General features: G+C 43.5%; 1 protein-coding gene across 1 annotated transcript in view; it reads right to left on the bottom strand.

The window, feature by feature from the left end:
* Window positions 1-26,969, bottom strand: part of plppr4b (phospholipid phosphatase related 4b) — a gene marked incomplete at both ends in the record, with an annotated part of 63,777 nt that overhangs the window by 12,527 nt on the left and 24,281 nt on the right. Inside the window, 5 exons of the mRNA XM_079489259.1 lie at window positions 1,171-1,344; window positions 4,514-4,571; window positions 12,970-13,165; window positions 17,961-18,090; window positions 24,617-24,802. Of these exons, the coding sequence (XP_079345385.1) occupies window positions 1,171-1,344; window positions 4,514-4,571; window positions 12,970-13,165; window positions 17,961-18,090; window positions 24,617-24,802 (744 nt within the window). The remainder of the gene's footprint in view (window positions 1-1,170; window positions 1,345-4,513; window positions 4,572-12,969; window positions 13,166-17,960; window positions 18,091-24,616; window positions 24,803-26,969) is intronic.

Raw genomic sequence — 26,969 nt, 5'->3', positions numbered from 1 at the left:
GTCGTCTACCTTTTTTCCACTGATGAAAACTAAATGGAAACTAAATAAAAACTCAGCTATGATGACTAAAACTAAGACTAAAAATACTGACAATTTCGTCAACAAATAAAAACTAGACTAAAATTAGGAAGGGACTAGTGGATAAGAGATCCAAGTCATTACGACGCCATCAAGGGCCGCCAAAATACATTTTAGTCGACTAAATCTACAGGTGATTTAGTCGACTAAAATGTATTTTGGCGGGCCTTGATGGCTAAATATCTGGCGCAGATATTTAGTCGACTAAAACTAAAACATTCCAGGTGACTAAAATGTGACTAAAACTAAACGAAAACTATTCAAGAGACTATGGCAGTATTATGCGTGTCTTAAGTACCAGGTCTTATTACTTAACTTAAGACCTGGAGGCGTGGTCAATGCTGTTTGGCCACTCAGAATAGCCAAGTGGCATTGATCACGCCTCCAGGTCTTAAGTTAAGTAATAAGACCTGGTACTTAAAGGGATAGTTCAGATTTTTTTAACTTAAGTTGTATGAAATACTTGCCATTAATATAGTGGTTGCAACTGTATTAATTGATTGCCCGAGTCCTGTGGTGGGAGTTCTGCTCTGGTTTTGGTTAAATATCAAGTAGTTCCGGTCATTTTGTGGGGGGCACTGGGGGCCACGCAGTAAAAGTAAATGAATCCACAAAACTAACGTCATTTGTATTGTTGACCTATTTCTAAAATATTAGTGCAACTTCCGTTCTTTTTTTACCCCTCTATCACACAGAACTATGTTTTTTGTGTCCATATCACTACGCCCAAAAAATAGTCCCATGTGATAGAGGGGTCAAAGTTGAACGAAAGTCGCGCTAATATTTTAGAAATAGGTCAACAATACAAATTACTTTCGTTTTGTGGATTCATTTACTTTTACTGTGTGGCCCCAGTGCCCCCCACAAAATGACCGGAACTACTTGATATTTCACCAAAACCAGAGCAGAACTCCCACCACAGGACTCGGGCAATCAATTAATACAGTTGCAACCACTATATTAATGGCAAGTATTTCATACAACTTAAGTTAAAAAAATCTGAACTATCCCTTTAAGACACGCATAATACTGACTAAAACTAAAATCTAAATTTGCTGCCAAAAACAACACTGTGCGTTTATTTTTTCTTACCAGGTAGACGGCGATGGCTCCTCCCAGGACGAAGCCCAGATAGACGTCCATGGCGTGGTTCTTGTACTGTATGATGCGCGTCAGGCCGCAGATGATGGCGCAGATGACGAAGGAGAACACCAGCAGTGGCTTCAGCAGCTTGGACGAGTCCGTCAGCGTGCTGTTGAAGTACATCTGCAGAGAGAGACGGAGGGCGGCGGGAAACATTAACCCATTTTCAGATTCTAAAAATGTCTTCTACATCCTGACAGTTTTCTGAAAAAGCTATGTTTCTATGTCAGTCGTTCTTCGATTTTTCAAAAATAGCAGACCTACAAGCTCGTAGCGCGCCACTCGGTGGCGCGCTATGAGCTTGTAAATCTGCTATTTTTCAATAGCTAAAGCATAACATAATGCTAACACCAAAAGGGGTTCCCGCCCAAAATGGGTTAAAGGACCACTTCACACCACTTTTCAACCCATCTTCATATTATAGGTAGGTCCTCACTAATAATCATGATAAAATGGCAAAAAAAAAATCCTACTCAGTCTGCGTCTCATAGAATTTACAATTTACAATTTAGGCATTTAGCAGACGCTCTTAATCCAGAGCGACTTACATTAAGCAGGAACAAAAAGCATGGGAATACATCACATATGTAAAATGCATTTATCGCGAAACATGCGTAAGCTAAGAACGTGACTAGAATATATCTATATAATGACACTATACATATAAACTATAACTAGAACATATCTATATAATGACACTATACATATAAACTATATGCTATACTATGCTGTACATATATACTATGAAGTGCTATGAGGGCTAGGAGGGCTGTGGGCAGTTTAGAAACCGTCCTCCAGTGACATCATCATTAGGCAGATTTTTTTAAACAAGATTTTTTTTTACAAAAATGTTTAGATTCTCATTATCGTGAGAACGATGGCTTCCATTTTCGCATTGCAACTTTTCAGGACTAGAAAGCCTGCAGTTTCTATTCGCTTGTGTTCCCCATCGATGATGTCACTGGAGGACGGTTTCTGAACTGCCCACAGCCCTCCTGTGAGACACAGACCGAGTAGAAAAAAAGTGGTGAAGTGGTCCTTTAAAGGTATGAGGTAAGTGATATTTATTTAGTTGAAATGTGTATGGGTGTCACAGCCCCTGTAGTCCTCCCTCCCTCCCTCCTATAGGGCCTGTGTGTGTGGTTGTGTATTCCCATACTCTGTCTTTCCCATAGATTTATATATAAACTAGATTTAAAACATGTTGCTATACTTTAAAACCTGTGTTGCTGCTGGCAGAGATTGTTTGTTTAGCCTATATCAGTTATGCTCATTTGCTTTGTTTTACGTGTCCATTTTTCTCACTCCGTTCAGGAGTGGGAGTGGCTCTCCTAATTCCGTTACAACGACGACGACAAAGACTTATAGATGACTTTCTATAAGTATACATAATATAGGCTGATCGACAGAGAGAGAGAGGGAGAGATAAGGGGACAGATAGAGAGAGAGTAATGTCCTCTCTCTCCATTGCGGTCGTGCTCCAGTCATTGTGAGTCAGCAGTATTTTCTTAGCGTGGACTGCTATGATGCCAGCCTGTGCCCGCTGTGTGCCCAGCACCTCAGTGTCGTGGGCACCGACACTCCGTGCCAGTCGCTCAACAGGCACCTGAGGATTCTTCCTTCCTCCACTCTGAGTCAGCACTTTGCCCCTGTGTGTGTGTGTGTGTGTGTGTGTGTGTGTGTGTGTGTGTGTGTGTGTGTGTGTGTGTGTGTGTGTGTGTGTGTGTGTGTGTGTGTGTGTGTGTGTGTGTGCGCGTGTGTCTGTGTCTGGCAGACGTCGTGTTGTTGTAAACCGGCAGCTACCATACAACTATAGGCTGACATTATCGCCTATACCCAACCTGGGCCGTTATAGAGGGTATGCGCGTGACATCATCGTACCTGGAAGTTATGCGGGAACGCCCACTGAGTGGCAAAAAACTACTTTCTGGCCTTGACAGCCCCTTCATCCAAACAGAAAAGTCCTGTCTGATTGCATTAAACAATGTTAAACTCACCAACATTGCAGCTGAACGAAAAGCTTGAATTATCCTCTATCTGCAAAGTTTTTGTTTCATGAAAATCCACCATAGAAACGTTATGAGCTACTTTCTGTCAAGAAATGCCCTGCATTTGATTATTTTTCTAAGTGTCAGAGTTTGGAAGTGCTTGTTTTCAATAACACAACATTTTGCTGACTCCTGCATTATGTGACATTTAGAAACAGGTGGTACGCAGGACGGTTGAGTGATTTCCAACGAGCGCTTCCAAACTCCAACACTCCATGCTGCTCAATGTTTTGCCACTCAGTCTAGATGAGGGGGCGTGTCCTGATGGGAAAATCATGCATGTGCATACTAGGCATGCCGCGGTTTACCGAATTTCGGTAATACCGCGACAGGAACAGCCACGGTGTTGATACCGTGAGATTTCCGAGTTTACGGTATTTTAATACAGCGTTGGTGGGCGGCGCATGCTGCGCGCATGCAGTGCAACTCCACTCCCAGACTAAGGCAAAACATTTATTTTCACCACACAGCTGCAGTAGATTGAAAAGTTGCTTCCTACCTTTGAGTTAGTGTTGCTGAAAGACACCCAGATCCAATTGTATATTCCATATTTCCACATGTACTAAACTAAAAGTGTGAACTGTCAACACAGAGACACGCAGTTGTGACCATGCGCAGATTGCACTACCTGGAGCAGATTGCTCCAGCGTGCAGGGTACAAAACGGCCATTAGGGGGAGCCATAGTACAGTGAAATACAGTGGGGAATAGCTATTGATTCATTGATTGAATACTTTATTGGCAGAAATGTAATCACTATAGGGTACAGTCAAACACATGTCCAAAGGGATCACTGAAAAAAGTCCTTGCAGTCTTGTTTCCATTCGGTCCTGGTTAACCAATTCATAATCATGACAAGTCACATGACAAAATAAGATATGTAGGCCTACAGGTTGGGGAACAAAAAAGGGCTTATAAGGAGGTGGGGGTAGTCACTAGACATAGGTGGGGGGGGGGGGGGGCATCTTTTTTTTTATTTTTTTTTAATATAAATACCGTGGAATACCGAGGTATAGGTTTTCAATACCGGCACCGTACCGTACTGTAAAATCTCATACCGTGGCATGCCTAGTGCATACTCTCTATTATTAAGGTTGTTGTTTTTCTGTACAGGCGCAAGGGAAGTTAACCGTCTATTGCAAGGTTTCTGTCACTACAGGCGAAAACGATGTCATCTGGCAAAACTACAAAAGGACAGATTCAACCTTGTTCCTTTCATTATTATTTGGTTTGTTTGCTACTCACCGAGACGTAGACAGCTGCGAAGGATGCTAAAGTGGCATGTTGAGACGGGAAAGATTTTCTGGGGGAGAGGGAGAGAGAAAGAGAGAGTTAAGTTCATGTTCTATTTGTATGTTTGATATTGTTTTCTGTTATATTTTTATTTTATGCTGCATTGTATGCTTTGGCAATACTGTAGTTATTACATTCATGCCAATAAAGCTAATTGAATTGAAGAGAGAGAGAGAGAGAGAGAGAGAGAGAGAGAGAGAGAAAGAGAGAGAGAGAGAGAGAAAGAGATACATGTTAGAGCCATACTGTATGTAATAGTACAATTCGGTCTATTTTGGGGTTTTGGTTCCTATACATTGCAGAAACAAGGAGAGAGAGAGAGAGAGAGAGCGAGAGAGAGACACACAGAGAGACACACAGACAGACAGACAGACAGACAGACAGACAGACGTGTCTCTCATATGCAGCGTCTTGCATATTGCGTGCAGTTCTTTTAGGCAGCAGAACAAATTGGTCCTACATGCATTGCTTCAAAGTGCATCCACGTGATGCTGCTGTGCATGCAGTGAGCGAGCTTGCACCCAACGAGCCTCCAAGCTCAATTTCACACCTTGCTGTGGCGTGACTTATGTGTGCGTTTTGAATGCAGTGTTGTAAATTAACTAAGTACATTTACGGTACTCAAGTACTTTTAGTCATTTTGTAATTTTGAGGTATTATACGTATATGTCCAATTTAAAATGTCAGTACTTTTACTTCTTCTCCACTACATCTCAGAGCCAAATATTGTACTTTTACTCCACTACAATTATTTGAAACCTTCAGCTACTATGTTGCTTTGTAGATTTTAATTTTGATTAGGAAACATACCGAAAAACCACTTCAACCCTATATCTATATACATTTTGACCATTTGAAAATAGCAGATCTACAACAAGAAAGAACGATACGCCTGCACACTGAATATCGGCCTGGTACAGGTGTGTTGTGTTCAGAAAAAGTACTCAAATGTTTTACTTAAGTAAAAGTATTAATACTGCAATGTAGATGTACTCCATTACAAGTAGAGGTTTCATATTCAACATGTACTCGAGTACAAGTACAAGTACAGCAGATCTACTGTACAAGCTCACAATGCGTCGCATTATTTTGAACAGTACATTTTGATGCCGATACTTTTGTACTTGTACTCGAGTACATGTTGAATATGAAACCTCTACTTGTAATGGAGTACATCTACATTGCAGTATTAATACTTTTACTTAAGTAAAACATTTGAGTACTTTTTCCACTGCTGCAGATTTATGCATTGAATCACGGATGGTATAACACAAATACAAAGAAATCATAAAAATCTGACATATTTGGCAACATAAATAATACAACAATGGATGTATGAATGAAAAATGAATGAAAAATGAATGAAATGAAAAATAAAAAAGTACATATTAGTAGAATTTTTTTTTATGCGTAGTGTGTGGGTGTAAGAGTGGAAGTCATTGAATTTGTTAGATTTTATTCACCAAATAGGTCCTATATAGCATATTTAAAATGATTTAATGAAGTAGAATTTGATGAGATCACAGTATGACAGTTCCATATAGCATCAGTAAGAAGAAGACGTTATCCCTAATGACACTTGTTTCACTATACAGGCATCATTTCGACAAGAAAAGCACACGGCCACTGCATTCAGTGATTCAGACCTTCATGTTTAAACACGCTCTAATGTGACTGCTGAGTTCAGCGCTAATTACATTCTTACATTCTGTAAATGAACCTCTACCCCGTCTATTCACACACAGCTCCATCCCTAGCTGTGACCTACTTTGTGTGTGCGCACGTGTGCGCGTGCGTGAGCGAGTGCGGGCGGGCGGGTGTGTGTGCGCGTGCGCATGTGTGTGTTAGCAGATAATCCTTTCTGTTCTTGGACAAGTCCAGGTGTGTCTTGGGACTCTGGGAAAGCGAGAAAACATCACTGATGTAATGTAGGGCAGGGGGGGGGGGGGGGGGGGGTATTATTATCCCTGCACATACATTTCATTTTGGGAAATGTATATACAGTCTGACACGTTTGATTTTGATTGTCCGATTTATTTGTTTGATAATATCAGATTTTTTTTATCCCATTTTGCAACCCATTTTTTCACCCAGTGTCAATTAATTAGCTAACGGACCTATACCTCATGCCTCCTTCTATGCATGAGGAGTCCAAGCCACTTCTTTTCAACTGACAGGGGGGAGTTTCCCTGGTAGGACGTAACGCGTGGAAGGAATACGTTATTCCAAACCAGTTCCTTTCCCCTCCATCAGGCGCCCTGGCTGGCCAGGGGGAGGCAGTTTAGAGACCAGGATTACTGCATGTTTTTGTAAGGGTATACCTACCCGGGATGCACAGGCAGATTAGACACACCAACGGACCGACATGCGAAACACAACGGTCGGACATGCGGTCGGACATGCGGTCGAACATGCGGTCGAACATGCGCTGCTCCCGTGCTTGCGCTTAGGTTTCTGGTTTAAGGACTTCAGTGTTTTGTACCGAACAGTACAGAACAAAGAATGTTTGCTTTCGCCATCTTTGTTGAAGAAGAGTCTGGGCAATTATGTTTTAGTTTTTTTAATGCCAGTATTATTTTTTAGTTGGCTAAGACTAGATTAAAACAAAATAGTTTAAGTAGCCTATAGGCAGGCCTAAAGTTCAATGGTGTGTTCAAAGACTGACCTTAAATTATAATTTGCTACTAAAATTAACCCTAAGCCTAAATTGCTAAAATACTTTGTCTAGAATTACTAATGAATGATTTTCTTGTCCGTCTGTCCGGATATGCTGTTCCTTATGCTGTTTAGATTTACCACCATTTATGTAAATAAATGAGCATCGAGCCTGTCACAGACATGTGCAGAGCAAGTTCAGTCAGTAAACCTTCATTGGGCCGGCTCAGCATTACGTTCTCACACACATGGTTCACTCAGCCAATCACACACTCACTCCATCTTCATACCGGCTATTTAAACTGGAAGGGTTTGCACTCCTCCTCCTGCTTGCTTGCTTGCTTGCTGGTGATTCTGCTGCGCTGCCGTATGCTAAAGTTTTGCTGCTCACCCTCCACCACCCCAGCTACCACCTGTCGTTTTGGATCTGCTGTTTAGGTACGGGAGACTTGATCTGAGTACCTAAAAAGCAGAATTCATCGCCAAACCATAATAAATATATTGCTCATTCAATAAATGTATATTCGAACCATTATTGAGTTGTCCTGACTGAATAATAATAATAATTATTATTATAAAATGTGCTGTTGTAAAAAATAAGAACACAGACAATTGCAGATGAAGCTGCTATGGGAAAGAATGGCTCTGTTTATGCCAAGAGGGCTTTGGTTATAATTAGTTACCTTAGTCTGTACTAGCTACGGTATATCCTTGCCAACAACCCTGTGTCCCTGCGCACGCACGCACGCACGCACGCACACACGCACACACAAACACACACACGTGCAGCAGCCAACACAGCAAAATTAGCCAAGGATCCCATATTGCGGCTCTTCATGGGTTGAATGCAAAAACAAACCGTAGTGGAGAGGCATGCACACGCACGCACGCACGCACGCACGCAGTCACACAGTCACACACATAGCGAGACATTGTTGATGCCTGAAGATACTCGCAAAGTGTTTTTTTGTGGGTCATCACATTTCAGTACATGTGCTATGAAATCCTAAATGCTAATTTAACCCTGAGAACGTAGACATGTAGCATGCAGGCAGTGGCGGACAATCACTCAACCACTATAGTACCACGAGTCAAAGGATACGCAGTAGGCCTATATGATACTCCCGGTCAAATATATTACTCAACTACGTATACGATACTCCTGGTCAAATATTACTCATTGTAATATTTGACCAGGAGTCGGTTGGAGACAACCCGTTGTCTCCAACCTTGGCGTCAAGTTTGACAATGCACCCAAACTGGACAAACGCTGTGGTCAGATCCAGTTTTTATCACCTGAGGCTGCTTGCCAAAATCAAGTCTGTCCTTTCTTTTAACTATTTTGAACGTGTCATTCATGCTTTTTATCTCCACTCGTTTGGACTATTGCAACGCACTGTATGTCGGCTTAAACCAGGCCTCCATTGCACCATCTACAGCTGGTCCAAAATTCTGTGGCGCGTCTCCTAACTGGAACCCGCAGGCGTGACCATAATTATAAAACCTGTTCTGGCCTCTCTTCACTGGCTCCCCATTCGTTTCAGAGTTGATTTTAAGATGTTATTGTTTGTCTTCAAATGTGTGCGCGTGTGCATGTGCGCGTGCGTGTGTGTGTCCGTCCTGTCACCGCTCAGTATGAAGCCATTGATTACAGTATAGGCCTATTCATCGTCCAGTTTTCGGTGTGGAGGTGATCGACCACCGAAAACCACGACGTGACACACCGCGGTACGTGTTACGTTCCGGTGGTCACCCCTTCACCGAAAACTGGACTATATGAATCCATGTATGCCTTTACTGTTCATATTGGGCATGAGGAGGTGCTCTGCAGAAGAACGGCCATTTGTGGGTTTTCTGTCCAAGTGTGCGCCTTGACGTAGCCGCTTGGCGACCTCATTAACAACCACATCAAAACGCTATATCCATTTCTCTTTTTCTCCCTCGCAATTTCTATCCATGGCTCTCGTTCTCTTGTTCCCCCCCCCCCCTCTCTCTCTCTCTCTCTCTCTCTCTCTCTCTCTCTCTCTCTCTCTCTCTCTCTCCTATCTTTTTCATTGTGACCAAAATAGATCTGTCTTGGCTCCTACGCTCGGGTGTGAAAATAGATACAAGTGTGTGTGTGTGCGGCTGTGCTCACGCACACACACACACACACACACACACACACACACACACACACACACACACACACACACACACACACGCACGCATGAACACGCACACGTGCACACGCACACGTGCACAACACGGCAATCAGCAAAATCCTCCCACGGCCATGCAGAGAAACTCTTAATTGCAGCAAGACTTGAATCCTTGGAACCGTATTTTTTTATTTTTTACCATCGCTCTACTTCTGCTAGAAAAGAACAAACCTTGATACTGCTGCCACATTCAAATTCCACACACTGTACACTCATTATATGTGTATATTCAGAATCAGCTTAACCAAAACATTTCGGGGTCATATAAATTGCAACTAGAAAAAGTGTGTGTGTGTGTGTGTGTGTGTGTGTGTGTGTGTGTGTGTGTGTGTGTGTGTGTGTGTGTGTGTGTGTGTGTGTGTGTGTGTGTGTGTGTGTGTGTGTGTGTGTGTGTGTGTGTGTGAGAGACACGACTTGGCCTGTTGTAGCGCCACCATGACGCTGATTTGAAAACTGTCAAGTGGCATTGCGTTGAGGAGCTGTGGCGATGTGTACAAAACGGGTACAAAGCGGGCTACTCCTGAAAACTTTAGAAGCCAATCATAGCCAATCAGGTTGGATTATGACAAATCAAACTAACCCGTCTTGATCACATGACTATGGAGAGTATGTGTACCGATTTACGTGAAATTTGGATCAAATCTGAAGGAGTAATATTCGAAAATGTGTTTTACATATTATGTCGGCCTCCTGGTGGCGCTATAAAGAGCAGATGTGAAAAATTCCATGCAAAGGATTTTCCTTGGCCTCTAGGGAGTGTGCATACAAAGTTTTATACAGATCCGTGCAGTTAGAGGTAAAAACACTAATCGGCCAGTTAAAGCGCCACCATGAGGCTGAGTTGAAAATGTTCCAGTGGCATTTCTTCCTCTGCCTAGTGGGAATGTGGGTGCACAATTTCACGGAAATCACACGATGTGTTCATGATTTGCGGCATCATGTGTTGTCATGAGTTGTCACGACTCGAGTTGGCTTTGTCCGCGGCGTAACCGTCTTTAAATAAATACTTTAAGAAATGTCTATGGGAAAAATGCATTGGGATTCATTTCCTGGTCCATGGTAGGGGGCGGGACTGCGACGCTCTATAGGGTGTGTAGGATGGGTGACAAATTCCAAATGTACTTTGTCAATGAATTTAGCTTTCTCTCTCCATTCTGTCATAAACTATAGTCAAACCAAACCAAAACAGGGCGGCAGTGGATCAGGGGGTAGAGTGGCTGGATGGTAACTGCAAGGTTGCCAGTTCGAACCCGGGCTCCCCCAGAGTTGGTGTCGAAGTGTCCTTGCACTATATATTTCTAAAACTATGAAACATTTCAAAGATTTCTTTTCAGGCAAACATGTCCACCGTAAGATGAACCTAAATAGGTTTGAATGGGGTTTCTAGGTGTAAGTATGTAGGACTAGTAGCATGGCAAAGTTTGTGCTATTGCCATTGAGAATGCATTGGGCGTTTAAGTTAAATAACTCCGAAACTACAAATAATTTCAAAGTAAAAAGTTCCAGCATGTGTCTCCACAGTAAGCTGAATTATAAAAAGTGTGAATGCATTGGGCGTTTAGGTTAAGGGTTAGGGCACCCCTGCTCTAGAGAGACTGTGTACCAATTTGCGTGATGTTTGGACAAAATCTGTAGGTCTACTGTCCAAAAAAATGTTGTGCACAAAGCGGCCTCCTGCAGGTGGCGCTATAAGAGGCCAATGTGAAAACCTTGGGGCAGAGGTTCAGCTGTGGCATTCAGGGAGTGTGTGTGCAGAGTATGGCTGCGATCAAGCCAACGGTGCCGGAGATTAGCTGTCCACAGACGGACAGACGGACGGACACACGGACGGACGGACGGAGTGCAACACATACTCTATCCCCATGCCTTCGGCCTGGTGGAGACAATAACTTACATTTAAAGGGGAATTAAACCCAATGTGTGATGAGTTTAGTGCCATCTATAGGTTAACACAGTGGTTCCCAAACTGTGGTGCGTGCACCCCTTGTGGTGCGCGAGCGCCTTCTAGGGGGTGCTGTGGTGCGTGCACCCCTTGTGGTGCGCGAGCGCCTTCTAGGGGGTGCTGTGGTGCGTGCACCCCTTGTGGTGCGCGAGCGCCTTCTAGGGGGTGCGCGACATGGAAAGTCTAATGGTGGTGCTATGGTTTTATTTTAAATATATTAACATATTATGCCAATATATGGCAAGTAATGCAGAATATAGCCTATGCTGCATATATTATGCCATATTCAGGTTCATATATGTGGATAAAAAGGAAATATATGTCTCTATATAGCTTATGCAATTTATATTTCCATGTGGGGGGGGTGCATCAGCTACGGTAGGTCGGGAGGTAACAGGGGGTGCATGGCCAAAAAGGTTTGGAACCGCTGGTAACACACTCCCCATGGAGCCCCTCACACACACACACACACACACACACACACACACACACACAGACAGACCCCTGGGGATCCCTGCAGGCCACCACTTTGGGAACCGCTGTTGTAAGCAACAAGGTGGCCTATACAATGCATGGCACCCCTGATCCAACCCTACAGCCCTCACCAGGGACGCACACATAGACATCAAAGGGGGCTTCAGCCCCTGACCTTTTACCCGCCTGTAAAACAAACTGCGCTCTCCTTTCCAGACCACGAATGCAGCTATACCTGTATGTACTGGCCCCTCACCAGCTCACTTGGATCAGCCAACGCAGAAAGTCTGAACCAATTGGCCAATACTACACATGTCCTGTGAGTTTGGTCACATTGCGACACATTGTAGATCGTCTATTTTCAAATGGACGGCTGAAGTGGTTAATGTATGTTTTGTAATAATAATAATCACAATCTACAAAGCAACAAGTGTAGTGAAGTAAAAATTATCTGGATCTGAGATGCGGTGTAGGAGAAGTAAACGTATTGCAAATCGGGAAAAAAACACTCAAGTAACTACAAATACCTCTAATTTCTACTACCCATTGATGCCTGAGGCCGAATCTGGGAACGCCTTCTAGGGCCTGACCTAAGGTTTCTGAAAACCTTCAAATTCCGCTTAATTATTTTTTTAAATAGTTATGTTGCTACATGTATAGCAATAGCTGATGAGACACCGAGAGCGCGCCGGCATCAAGGGTAGAACAACGTATAGGTTGCACCAGGCATCAATGGGTTAAGTACAGCACTTTAACCCATTCAGGACGGGAACCCCTTTTGGTGTTTTAAGCATACAAGCTTGTAGCTCTGCTATTTTTGAAAAATCTTGAAAATGTTGCGCACATCTTTGAATATATATACTTTTTTAACTCATATCTTTGCTTCTGGGGGGGGGGGGGGTCCCTGAAACAACATATTTTCCGATGGGGGTCCGCGGCCAAATACAGATCATTTTCTGTAGGTCCTTGACATGAAAAGGTTTGAGAACCAAACGCAAACTCAAACCTATGGTTTTTCCGAAAACAGTCAGGACTTAGAAGACATTTTGTAGAATCTGTGTCTCGTGTCTAAATGGGTAAAGTAAATGTGCTTGGTTATACATTCCACCATACTGTACTCCGTTCCTTCTCCTCACCTGCCCTGGTTGATGGCGGCGGGGTCCGGGCCGGCACAGATGTCGTCCAGGACGTAGGGGCTCTGCTCGCAGGTGACGTTGCGCGTGCCGTAGTCGGGCTTGCACACGGTGAGGAAGTACGGCGCAGGGTAGCCCGTCATCAGCTGCAGCACGTCCGTGATGAGGGCCGTGGCGCACAGGCCGAACGCGTGGACCCCTGGGGGTGGGGGTGGTGGTGTGCAGGGGAGGGGGAGGGGGGAGGGAGAGCAAAAATTAAAAAAAATAATTTTCTAAATTAAAAAGAAAATGCTATGATCTTTCTTTTGCGATGATTTTGTTTTCAGTCATTTCATGAAGAAATCAAAGAAAAATCGAAGAAATTCATAAATTAGTTTTTCCCCCAAAAAGCTATAATATTTCCATGAATTAAAAAACTAAATGTGATGATTGTTTTCAGTAATTTCATATGAATCAAATAAATTCCATATACATTTAGAAAACGTATGTTTAAGAAGTATATTTAGTGAAAATAGCCGATCTACAAGCTCACAACGTGATGTGAAGCAAATTAATAAGATCCATAATGGAAAGCTAAAATGAATATCAAATATGTAAATACTGATTCAAACACCTACAAACTGTCTTGGGTTTTCACAAAAGTAGACAATGAAATGACCCAAACAGTTTTTTTTGCGTGAAATATTCCTTTAAAGTAGCATAAAAGCCTACTTTTCCCAGTTAATAATCCAGCCAAGCTAGATAGCTACAACCAGTTCCCATTCAAACTAGAACGTGAATCCTTTACATATTTGGGCGTAAAGATCACTAGCTCATACAAAGCACTCTACAGTCAGAACTATATATATACACTCTATCTCTACATCTACTGTATGTTTGCGGTTTCTGGACGGGGTGAGGGGGCGGGGTACCAAAAAAAAGGAAAAAAATGGGACTGTTTTTGACTGAAATGCTTGTCTGTAATAACCTGTAAAAAGGAATAAAAACAAAGTAAACATAAAGTAGCATAAATAAAAGAAAACAACTTTTCTTTGAACGATCGATGCTCTCATCATGACAGATAATATAAATTAAAACAGGGCTTTAATCTCTAGTTTTAAATAAATGCATAAATAAGACAAAAAAGGCACAACAGAAACATGTTCAGAAGGTTTCTGCTCGACAGTGACGATATGAATAATATATGAACTGCACACAAACACAGACACACATGCACGCACACACACAAATATGCTAAACCAAACACTTGGCAAATAATGCAAGTGGCACGCACGCACGCACACACACACACACACGCACACACACACACACACACACACACACAGTTTTCTATTCAACTTCTATTCAAGGTCTTTTCAGGGTTCAGTGTAAATAATTCATTAGGACAGTCAGGTTCTCAAAGTGTGGGGGTGGGGGGCACAAACTCCCTTATGTTAGTTGTCAGTTAAATTAACTGTCAGAAAATACACATTAGCGTGAACACAATTCTACACTACCCTCATGATGCCGTCAAACAAGTCTATGAAGCTATCTATGAAGTCTACATCTCTCTAAGGTCGTCCTCCATCACTTCCAGTCATCCTGGTTCTCCGTACATCTCTCCAGCTCGTTGGTGCTTTGTTTGATTGATTGATTGATTGATTGATTGAAAAATGTATTAACAGTTTGCAGAATTACAGTACATTTTAAGCACAAACTCAATACAAAGGCTGTTAACTGTGAGTGGACGACCCAATTAAGCATTACACTTGTTTACAACAGGGTCCACCATGTTCAATTCATCAAAACATTTAGAGACGTACAAATAGACACTTCTATATAGACAAAGAACAGAACATGAATTCATCATAATGGAGGTAAAAAGGGAAAAGAAACATATACAGTGAGGGGAAAAGGGGGGGGGGGGGGGGGGGGGGCGGTGGGGGTGATTCAGATTTTACGGGGGCAAGTTTCGAATTGCAGCCATCCGTAGGTGCCCTTTGAGAGCGGTTTTGAAGGAGTCAAGGGATTCGCATGTCTTAATGACTGTTGGTAGGGCGTTCCACATTTTGTTGGCATAGGAGCGAAAACAATTTAGTCCCTTGTTTGTGCCGAATCTGGGTTGTACATGGTTCGTTGCACTCCCTCTGGTGTTGTGGGTGTGGACTTCGTTAACATTAAGGAAGTATCTAGACAGGTACATGGGTATCTTGGTGCTTGTGCTCCTGCGTCTTTCTCAAGTACATTCCACATTATGTTTATGTGGGACGTGACGTCCTCGTGACCGGTGCCCGTGTGTTGTTTTCCCACAGCACTAACTTGCTGGCTGGCAGCTCTTGGTGTCTTTGACGGTGTATAGTGCAGGTATAGTGCAGGGGTTCTCAACCCGTGGGTCGCGACCCCTCGGGGGGTCGCCAAATTATTTTAGGGGGTCCCCAAATTATTTTCAAAAAAAAAAAGAAAAAAAAAAAGATTTTTTTTTCACGATTTTTCAAAAATAGCAGACCTACAAGCTCGTAGCGCGCCACTCGGTGGCGTGCTATGAGCTTGTAGATCTGCTATTTTTCAATAGCTAAATTATAACAATGCTTAAAACACCAAAAGGGGTTCCCGCCCAAAATGGTTTAAGGTTATTGTAGCAGTCAATTTATATTGGGGGTCGGGAGGGGGCGGGGCGGGGGTCCCGAGACATTGCCAAAGCATTTCCGGGGGTCCCCGGCCAAAAACGTTGAGAACCCCTGGTGTATAGTGCAGGTATAGTGTATAGTCTCATTCTCCTGGCTGATATTTTCTGACTCACCCTTGGCATTCCATCACACAGATTCTTATTGGTAACATGTGTACTCTTGCTGATGTTAAAGGTATATTCAGTGATTTGACTTAATTCAAATATCACTTATTTTTTCTTTTTTTCTGGATAATCCTCCCTACTATAGAGTGTGCTGACCATATAAGGAAATCCTCCCTGTCCCCAGTGAGCCCCTGGGGTCAAAAAACCCTAGTTTCAGTTTTGGTGGCGGGTGGCAAAACCTTCATCCAATCAGGATGAGAGGGGCCTTCCTCCAATCATGATCGAGTGGGGGCGGGCCTTGGTGCACATGCTGTTGGCCTGTTGCACTTCCCCCCACTGTAGAGCGTGCATGTGCACATTTTGTTACCGGACTAGTTTACTAGTCGACTAGTAAATCCACTAGTCGACCTTGTTGGTACTAGTTGACTAGTTGATAAGAAAAAAAAAAAAAAAAAAGTTTATTTTTTTTATTCTTTCCCGATTTTGTAGGCCTCAATATCAGGTAGATTATAGTTATAGTCACCATGTACACAGTTTTTCAATGTACAAATATTTATTTCCCAAAAAAAAAAAAAAAAAAAAAGTTATTTTTTTAATTTATTTTATTTTTTACCTAATAGGTAGTTAAACAACTAGTCGACTAGTCGACTAGTAAAAATGACTAGAAGTGAATGCCCTACCGTATATAGGAGAACAGACTCTACCGCTGCATAGAAGAACGCTCAGGACTGCAACAGGTTGCAGAGGACCGTTAAAACAGCAGCTAAAATCATCGGCACAGTATTACCCAGCCTCCACAACATCTACACCACTCGCTGTACGAAAAAAGCCCACAACACCATTAAAGACACCAGTCATCCTGCAAATACCCTGTTCCAACCACTCCCTTCCAAAAAAACGCTACCAGAGCATCAAATCTCGTACCACCCGTCTCAGTAACAGTTTCTGCCCCCAGGCAGTCAGGCTGCTGAACAGTTGACCTTGTACTGTATTGCACTGTCACTTCACTTTGCACTTTGTGTGTGTGTTCTTCTTTGCACTATAGATGTTTGTTTTTGTTCTGTGTCTTTAAGACTGAGAGTGCTCTGAGCAACTTAATTCTCATTGTATTTATACTCTGTATCTATACGTATGACAAATAATCCTGCACCTGAACCTGAGAAGCTGAGTTTGTTATGACGGGGGGAGGTTGGAGTTCCATACACATGCCGTTCAGGGCCCTCCATCCAAGTGCCTTCCTCACTTTGATATCTTGCACCGTTGAGTTGACCATGTTGTTGTCAGAGGTGGATGGTCCGATGATGGTGATGTTATATATGATTTAACTTGGCGTTTTCTTGGCATTCAGCCGGAGGCCAACCTTGGCACATTCTGACTCCACTCTGTTCGGGAGCTCCTGAGCTTGTCCCACGTGGTCGGAGTCAGAGAGCAGGCTGTTGTCGTTTGTGTGAAAGTTTAATCTGCAACACAATGTTATACAATATGTAGTGGGGGTCCCTGCTTCATCTATCTCTCAGCTAAGGGGTCCTTGGCCTGAATAACGTAGACCCTCTATACTCAACCAACTCTGCTCTCTTTCCCCTCTACACTTAGGAAATGACCACAGGGAGCGCGCTCGCCTATTAGTTTGCATTGCACAGTGCACTCAGTGCGCTATTTCCGAACGCGCCCCAAATGTCTTTGCTTGTTTGAGTTTGAGAACGACTGCATTTACACCACTACCAGTGTCACAGTGTGCTGCACTTGTGTTGTTTTTGACAGCACATTTTGATTTATTTTTAGTTACATTTCACCTGGAATGTTTTAGTGTTGGTCTAGGTTTAATCGACTAAATATCATAAGATTTTATAGTCGACTAAATCTACAGTTGATTTGGTCAACTAAAATGTATTTTGGTGGGCCCTGCATGGCATCGTAATAGCTGATTTTACACTTGCTGAAAATAGCCGAAAAATAGTAGATCAGCTATTTTCAGCATGCAACCAAGTGTAAAATGACTTTAGACTTTAGTTCTACTGGATCTCTTCTCCATTAGTCCCTCCCTAACATTTTAGTTTTTAATTTTGTTGACGAAATTTTCAACATAGTCTCAGCTTTAGTCATCGTGGCTTAGTTTTTTGTTTGTTTGTTTTTTATTCCGTTTTCCTCTGTGTGAAACGGTAGTCGACGGACGTTTGTCGTCATAGTTTTAGGCTAGAAGAAGGGTATGAAAGCAGCAGCTCACCAACGAAGCGGACCGCTCTGCGGATGAAGGAGTTGAAGTTGCAGCCGGCTGCGTTGATGTTGGCCTCGGTGCCCGGTCCCGTCTTCCTCCGTGACAGACAGCAGAACAAGATGGCCTCTCCTATCATTATCTGGGTAATAACAATAATAACAACACAATATCAATGATTAGAATCATTTAGTCCTCATTTCTCACACACACACACACACACACACACACACACACACACACACACACACACACACACACACACACACACACACACACACACACACACACACACACTGGAGGCGTCCCTGGGTGGAAATCTAACAGACAGCGTCTACCATATAATGCGCCACGTCTCTGCGTACGTGTGTGCGTGCGTGCGTATACGTGTGTATACGGTTGTAATGCACGTAACTCGAGAACCGTTTGACCCACGACTTACCATTCGACACACGCGTTCCACACCCACACAGGGAGTGCAGTGCCAGGTGTCAAGTCGGTCGGACCCAGGGTTCTCCAGAACCACCACAAAAGGCTCTGCCAGTGGGCCTAATGAGGCCAACTCCTTTCACCTGGGCCAGGCTCTGCCAGTGGGCCTAATGAGGCCAACTCCTTTCACCTGCATGGGCCAGGCTCTGCCAGTGGGCCTAATGAGGCCAACTCCTTTCACCTGCATGGGCCAGGCTCTGCCAGTGGGCCTAATGAGGCCAACTCTTTTCACCTGTGCAATTTCCAGCCTTTGCCTCAGCCAATTGAGGCTCAACCAATCAGGCTCTGCCAGTGGGCCGAATTGATTGCCAAGTACACTTTTCAGTTTGCAGTCTTCACACACACAGGCACATACACAGTTCTGAGTTCTCCATGTGGGACACCGGCTGATAGTTAAAACGGGTGATATGACAACATATATCATTAGGTTCCCAAGTTGCATCGTTCCCAAGTAGGCCGGTGGCCGACTGCGACGGGCACGTACAGGTCTATAGTCTTTGCCAAGGCAAGGCTTCAAGTTCAAGTCCCTCTGAACCGCTGGCACTTAATTACATTGCTTCAGCCAAAACACTCGGAAGTAAATAAAACTAAATGTAACTAAAACGCGTCGACGAGACCCATTTTCATAATGCTGAATTAGAGACCTTCAGCTTGAATGAATGAATGAATGAATTGGTGCTGCCATGTTGAAAATCTGGAAATATCTAGCAGAATTATTTACGTCACGATCTTGGAGAGGAATCCAACCACTGACTGAATCATTCGAGAACGCCTCAAACAAGATTGTTGACGTACATGTTGAACATAGAGAGAGAGAGAGAGAGAGAGAGAGAGAGAGAGAGAGAGAGAGAGAGAGAGAGATTAAAGAGTTCTTAGAGGCATGCTTCAAGGGATCTCCATAATGGCATTACTGACATGCTGTGGTTCTGATTCCCCGCGCTGTGACGGGGCTCAGTGGGGAATGAACGCAGCGTCTGAAGGGAAAAGAGACATCACTCAGTTCTCCCTCAATTGGATTAAATTCAAATTAGAACTCTCGTTATTCCTATCTAAGTCCTTCCTCTCGGCTCTTTTGAAATCAAACTTCAAATTCACGATTTCTCGAAAACTATACAGAGAGTGTGGAATTAACCACGTGAACCCTGGAACTCCCCGTATATTCAGGAGGATCAAGCAAAGCTTGACGAGCACAAAGCTTGTAGATCAGCTGCTCGCGGTCACTCCCCCCGTTCTCAATCTACCAGCCTTCCTGGACTACACAATCTAACTCACTTCCTTCCTGGACTACAATTCCCATAATGCTTTGGTGCACTGCTCCTCCTTGTGGATAGGGGGAGCATATATAAATAGATGCCTCACTGGCCGTTGTAGTTCATTGGAGCGACGTGTGTCCCAATGAAGGTGGAAGTGCAGTGCTGAAGGATTTTTTTTTTTTTTTAACAAATCTTTATAACAGTCATGACAATACATTACAATACAAAACAAGACAAACAAACAAACACAAACAACAAAGTTATTAATACAACAATACAACATCAGAGCCAGGGGGGATTAGATTTCTAACAGAAAACATTAAAGAGTGAACACAAAGCAACAGTTCTCCACAGCTTTCTTATTTAGAAGTGCTGAAGGCATTTGCTGAAGGCACACTGCGTCGCTGCCCAAGTGACGTCACTCATGCGACTCCTCCATGTCTCTCGCTGTCACTCAAGTGACTACTGGCCAATCACAGCGCGTCTTTTCCGGGACTTATGTTACGCACGCAGAAGCTGCTCATTGAAGGCTAATGCTTTGCAAGGAATCTCTGGAAAATTGTGCCTTCAATGGTGACACGCGCCTCAGAGCCGGAAAGGGCGTCTACGTATATATATATATATCTATGAGGGGGGGGGGGGGGGGGGGTCTTACTGAGACAACATGTAGTCCAGGAAGAAAAGTGAGCCCCACCCTCTTTTTGAAACCGCCTCCTCGCCACTCGCCCTACACACTTGCCCTCGATATGCACGTTCACGCGAGGCTGCGCCATATTAAGTGTCGTCCGAAACCAAGCAGCCTTGAGTCTATGCCGATCTAGACTCGATTGCCTTGTGCAGCCCTGATCTCTGTCCGCATGCAAACCACGACCTACAAAATGTAAGAACCACCACAAATAAATCATAAATAAACTGCTCCTAAACAATCTTCATCTGATGCAGAATAGACAACGCTCCAACTGATGTTCACAAGGGCTCTTTATTTACCCCAACGTGAAAAACTATACATTTAATAAAGCACACAAACAAAACAACTTTTAACACAAACTGATTTATAAACACCATGGATGTATATGAAATGTCCTTTTGACAATCACGCTGTAATATCTTTTAAATGTCCATATTAATGAAATCCACATGTCACAAAACACGATGCAATGCAATATAACTGTACAACCAAAATAACAAGTAACACAATGGCATGATGGTAACCAGGGCAACGAATGGTGTCTGTTTCCTGTTTCTGCACAAGGAGGGCGAGTGCATTTACAAACTGTTTTTTATACCCAGAACCCCAATCAAGGGAACTTGATTCAGCTGGAGGGGCACTTCCTGACGAGGGAACCTCCCGAGAGCACTTCAAGTCAATTAAGGGACTGGTTTCAAAAAGGGCCCCAGTGTCCATGACATCATGGAGTCCATGGACACTTTGAAATACTAAAATATCTAAAAACACATATTACCCACATAAAAAACCCCAGCAGGAAAGTGTTTCTTGTCTCCCAATTAACCATCATTAAAACAAGATCTGGGCTCAATTTCCCAGAAGCCCTAGCAGCCCAGATGATGACTTGATTTCCGGTTTCGTCATCATAACGCGACGGCCTCGTCATCAGGTCCCGGATAAATGCGTTTCTTTTTAATTATTTTAAAACAGAGAATTAAACGCATTAAACAAATAGCGGGGATGTCGTATTATGCAGCGGCGGAACACTGGATCAAACAATTAGCGGCAAGCAAACTGTTAACGCAGGGCAAATATATATAAATATATATGGAGAGATATATGCCCGACAGCAACGATGCAAAGGGTTTCGACCCTGTGTCTGTGTGTGCGTAATGCGAGCGTGCATGCATGTGTGTATACAGTATGTGATTCAACCGGCCTCGTAGGGCGCGTGTGCGTGACCCACCAGGATAGTTAACCCATTCAGGCCTGACGTCGAAATTTAAAAAAAAAAAAGTTTTCTAAATCATGACAATTTTCGGAAAGATTTGAGGCACATTTTAACGATTTTTCAAAAATAGCAGACCTACAAGTTCATAGCGCGCCACTCGGTGGCGCGCTATGAGCTTGTAGATCTGCTATTTTTCAATAGCTAAATTATAACAATGTTTAAAACACCAAAAGGGGTTCCCGCCCCAAAATGGGTTAATGGTTAATGTGGTTAAACGCTAACGTGACATGGATGCGTTCCAGGTCTCAATGGATTAAAGTAAATCCACACGGACAGGCCAGCCCGTCCGGCCCTATAGGGTTGTCTGGACTGATACGCATATACTCGTACTCCACAGCCTCATGACCTGACGAAGATGTAACTTAAACGATCGAAACGTTGTCACTTTTTATTTGCACCCTGTTATATTGAACTAAGGGCCTAAATTGTCTGAGCTGCTCCAGTGCCTTCTTTCTGTTGCATCGTACTCCACAGCCTTTGCACAGTGGTGCTCAACCTTTTAGGACGTGACCCGGCCCCCCAAAACAATCATATTTGAACGGGGGACCCCCCCCCCCACCTCCTCCCCTTCCTGACAAGCGCTTGAAGCATTTTGAATCGGTTCTACAGATAAATATTGCGAAAATAGTTGATCTACAACAAGTAGATCCGATAGTTTGGGTCCCGGGCGAATATCATTTTCTTTTTCATACATATTGTATGAAATTTACTTTGACAGCGCTATCATCACTTTTCTATCATGTTCCGCTTTTCTATCACTTCCGCACACGTTTTAAGTCCCATTTTGGTGTTTTAAGAATGATGTTGTACTTTAGCTGTTAAAAAATAGCAGATCTACAAGCTCATAGCGCGGCACCGAGTGCCGCGCTACAAGCTTGTAGGTCTGCTATTTTTTGTTTTATCGTGAAAATGTGGCCCAAATATTTGAATATATTCTTTCAGAGTGAACGTTTTTAACTCAAATCTTTCTCTCTGGGGGGTGTCCCTGCAACAACATATTTTCAGATGGGGGTCGGCGGCCGAATACATACAATTCTGGGGGTTCTTGACATGAAATAGTTTGAGCACCACTGACATAGAAACATAGGTTTTTCAGAAAACTGTCGGGATTCAGAAGACATTTTGTAGAATCGTCCTCAGGTCTAAATGGGTTAAGCAGGTGCGTCGGCAGTGGTGGAAAAAGTACTCAAATGTTTTACTTAAGTAAAAGTATAAATACTGCCATGTAAATGTACTCCGTTACAAGTAGAAGTCCTGTATTCAAAATGTACTCAAGTAAAAGTACAAAAGTATCGGCATCAAAATGTACTTAAAGTACTAAAAGTAAAAGTACTCATTGTGCAGAATGTGACATTTCACAAGTTCAAAATTTGTACAAAATCTATTGAAAATAGCAGATCTACAAGCTCACAATGCGTCGCAACGCGACGCATTGTGAGCTTGTAGATCGGCTATTTTCAAATGGCCGAAATGTATAGTGTATAGTGGTTAATGTATGTTTTCTAATCAAAATTTAAATCGGCAAAGTAACTAGTAACTAAAGTTTTCAAATAATTGTAGTGGAGTAAAAGTACAAATTTTGTCTCTGAGATGTAGTGGAGTAGAAGTGAAAGTACTGGAAATTGGAAATACTCAATTAAATTACAAATACCTCAAAATTGTACTTAAATACAGTACTCAAGTAAAAGTACTTAGTTACTTTCCACCACTGTGCGTCGGCGACAAGGCAGTAGACGTGTAGGAGAAGGAGGGAGGCCCGCACGTTGCCACTCGCTGGTTCAAGAGCTTTTTTATTTCGATGAAAACAATTTCATTGAAATAACAAAGCTCCCGAACCAGCAAAGTGGCAATGTGTGGGCTTGGTACTTGGTCTGCTAATGTCTCCCTCTACAACCAACCCTCTTTTGCCAAACATGGCCGAGCAGTACAAGTACAGGCTACAAGCTCACAACACCTCGCAGCGCCAGGAAAAGAAAAAGAGGCCAACCAAGAATAGCCCCCCCCCTCCCCCTATAGTCAACGACGTATATAGGTTCCAATAGTTCAAAGCATATAAGAGCATCAAAGATGATGTGACGGCGAAACATAAAGGAACTCATACAGTGCAATGGTGTATTCTAGTGGTGTAAAAAGTGCCAGTGCTGTGATCAAAGTTTCCCCGAGCACTAGCTGAATGGTGCGTGTCATATGCATGGGGTGTTAAGGACTCTTTGATGTTATGTTACTTACAGCATATAGAGAAGAGCCATACAGAATTACAGTATCGAAACCACTTGAACCCCATGGCATGCATGCATGCAGCATCCATGCCGGGGAGAACATTCGCCAGCAATAGCACGTCTGATCTTACAAGATCGCAACGCGTCGCGAGATTTGGTGTAGAAGGAAACGATTGCAGGCAAAGTACAGGTGCGTGCGTGTGTGTGTGTGTGTGTGTGTGTGTGTGTGTGTGTGTGTGTGTGCGTGTGTGCGTGCGTGCGTGCGTGCGTGCGTGCGTGCGTGCGTGCGTGCGTGCGTGCGTGCGTGCGAGTGTGAGAGTGAGTGAGTGCATGCGATTCTATGTAACATCACACCTCATTGAAAACACTGCTGCCAGGATAGTAACCATGTCATGACGAGAAAATGAAGATGTGATCCATGTGCCCACCTCTCTACACTGGCTCCCTAGTACATGCCAGGTCTGATTTTAACATTTTACTGACTTTAGCAGACCTACAAGCTCGTAGCGCGCCACCGAGTGGCGCGCTACGAGCTTGTAGGTCTGCTATTTTTTTTAAATCGAAGAACTGACATAGAAACATAGCTTTTTCACAAAACTGCCAGGATGTAGAAGACATTCTTTGAATCTGATCTCAGGTCAAAATGGGTTAAATGGTGTGTTATTCAAAAGACTATAAAACGATCAAAATCTGCTCAAAATCTGCCCCTCGGATAAAAAAAACATGCTACGTAGCCAAATCTCACTCACCGTTATGGCGGGCCCGGCGAACGCCAGGCTGAGCAGCATCATCAGGGGGACGACCTCGTGGTGGGGGTCCACGTAGGGCAGGCTGAGCGAGCGGTCGTGGCAGGAGAAGCCGGCGCGCACGGGCGAGAACACGTCCGTCCACTCCAGGAAGTACAGCACCACCACGCACGACACCAGGATGGGCAGCTGTTAAAACACAACATGGAGGAGAGCGTCGACATTTTTGCAGTTGCATTTCTTTCAGACATACAGTAAATGCAGCAGTATATGCTCGGTATACCTGCACGAAGGCCCGGTTAGGCCGAAACGTTGTATTTCTTTGTCCCGCTCTGTTATCAATGAATTACTTTGGGAGCTTTTAAAACGGTGTGCGGATCTCCTCTCTCCTTTCTCTGTCCTTATTTTGGCTCCTGCATGAGCCCGTTTAAAATGTTGGATGTGCGTGCACCTCTTGACCATTTCATGAAATACATTAATGAGTACCACAGACGAAAAACAGTCTTAAGTCCAAATTTCAGACTGACCCCTCCACGAAAAGGCCTCGTTGTCCTGAACCCTTATCTATCATTGATACATTATGGATCAATAGTGTGGACTTAGACTGTTATTCGTCTGTGGCATTCGGCCTTTAATTATTATTACACACTGGTGTTTTGGTTTTAAACGCGTCACATGTTCCAGGACGCGTGCAGCACCAGGAGGCTATTTTCACTGTAGTACAGTTCAACCTTTTCAGTCCGTGACCCCCAACAATAATCTCATTTGACCCCCCCCCCCCCTTATCTCTATAGAGGGTATGCGTGTGACATCATCATCAAACCCGGAAGTTATGCAGGAAAGCCTACTGAGTGGCAAAAACTACTTTGTGGCCTTGACAGCCCATTCATCCGAACAGAAAAGTTGTATTTGATTGCATTAAACGACGATAAACGACCTTAAACTCACTTTGTCACTAATTTTGCCACTCGATTTGCCATTCACTTTATGCATGTGCATAACCTCTATATATAAATAAAATCACACCCGTGTGAACTGAGTGGTGTAAGGTCTTATATAGCCTGTCTGACGTAATTAAATCATGTCTGACGTAATGAAATCACACCCGGGTGAACAGGGTGAACATAGCAACCATGCTCATTTTTTCTGCACTAACAAAGACAGTTGTAGGAGTGGTTTACACCACTCAAAAGTATATGGAGATTACAAGACGAGATACTATCTTCCCATGTGTCTCAAATCAGTCCGGCAGTATAGCACTGCGACACACACAATGTGAATGAATTAAGAAATAGATAAAACGGGCAGGCGATGCGCAGCACAAATGTCACCCATGAAGACACGGTTCAGCGGCCGCGCTAATTTGATTTGATAAAAGGCTCGGGGGAAATAATGTGTGACCTGAAGGGGGCGGGACGGGGTGGTTGACGGACGACACTCAAAATAATTGATTGCACTTATCTGTTGCAGCCTTGCAGGGCGGTTTGCTTTGCAATCACACGGATTAAAGTTCAAATCTATAAAATAGTATAAGAGATCACTTTAACCCATTCTGGACAGGAACCCCCCTTCAGTGTTTTAAGCATTATGTTATACTGTACTTTAGCTGTTGAAAAATAGCAGATACAAGCTCAGCTACGAGCTTGTAGATCTGCTATTTTTGAAAATCACACCCGTGTGAAGTAAGTGGTGCAACTCCGTGTGGGGGTATATACCCCTAAATCACCATATATACAGTTAATATGTGCGTGTGTGTTTGTGTGTGTGTTAGGTTGCGCACAGGTGGTGAAAAACAACCATGCTGTTTCCGTGCTCATACCCAGCCAGGCAGGCACCCACCCAGCCACCCAGCCACCCACCCAGCCAGCCACACACATAGTCAATTAAGGAAGTGGTTGCACCACTTAAAAATCGTGAAAATATGGCGCAAATCTTTGAATATATATTCTTTCAGAGCGAATGTTTTTAACTCAAATCTTTGCTTCTGGGGAGGTCCCTGGAACAAGATATTCTCAGATGAGGGTTGGCGGCCAATTACATATATTTTTGGGGGTCCTTGACTTGAAAATGTTTGGGAATGACTGACATAGAAACATGGGTTTAAAAAAAAAAAACCCCAGTGTACTCTCTGCTGCCCCATCTGGCGGAGTCAGGTTAGGTCCGTGGCCCAATAGAGATAATTCTGGGGGTCCTTGACATGAAAAAGGTTGAGCACCACTGACATAGAATCATAGGTTTTTCAGAAAAACACCAGTGGTCTGCTGTAACCGCAGTGTGACTGAACAAGAAGCTCCACAGCGCCAAACACTACAGCAGTTCACACCAGCAGTTTGCCTCGCCTGGCCGTCTTCAAATA

The sequence above is a fragment of the Electrona antarctica genome (assembly GCF_951216825.1).
Source record: "Electrona antarctica genome assembly, chromosome: 20".
NCBI classification, from domain to species: Eukaryota; Metazoa; Chordata; class Actinopteri; order Myctophiformes; family Myctophidae; genus Electrona; species Electrona antarctica.
Note: the sequence above shows the minus strand (reverse complement) of the source record. Positions and strands in the feature narration are given on the sequence as shown.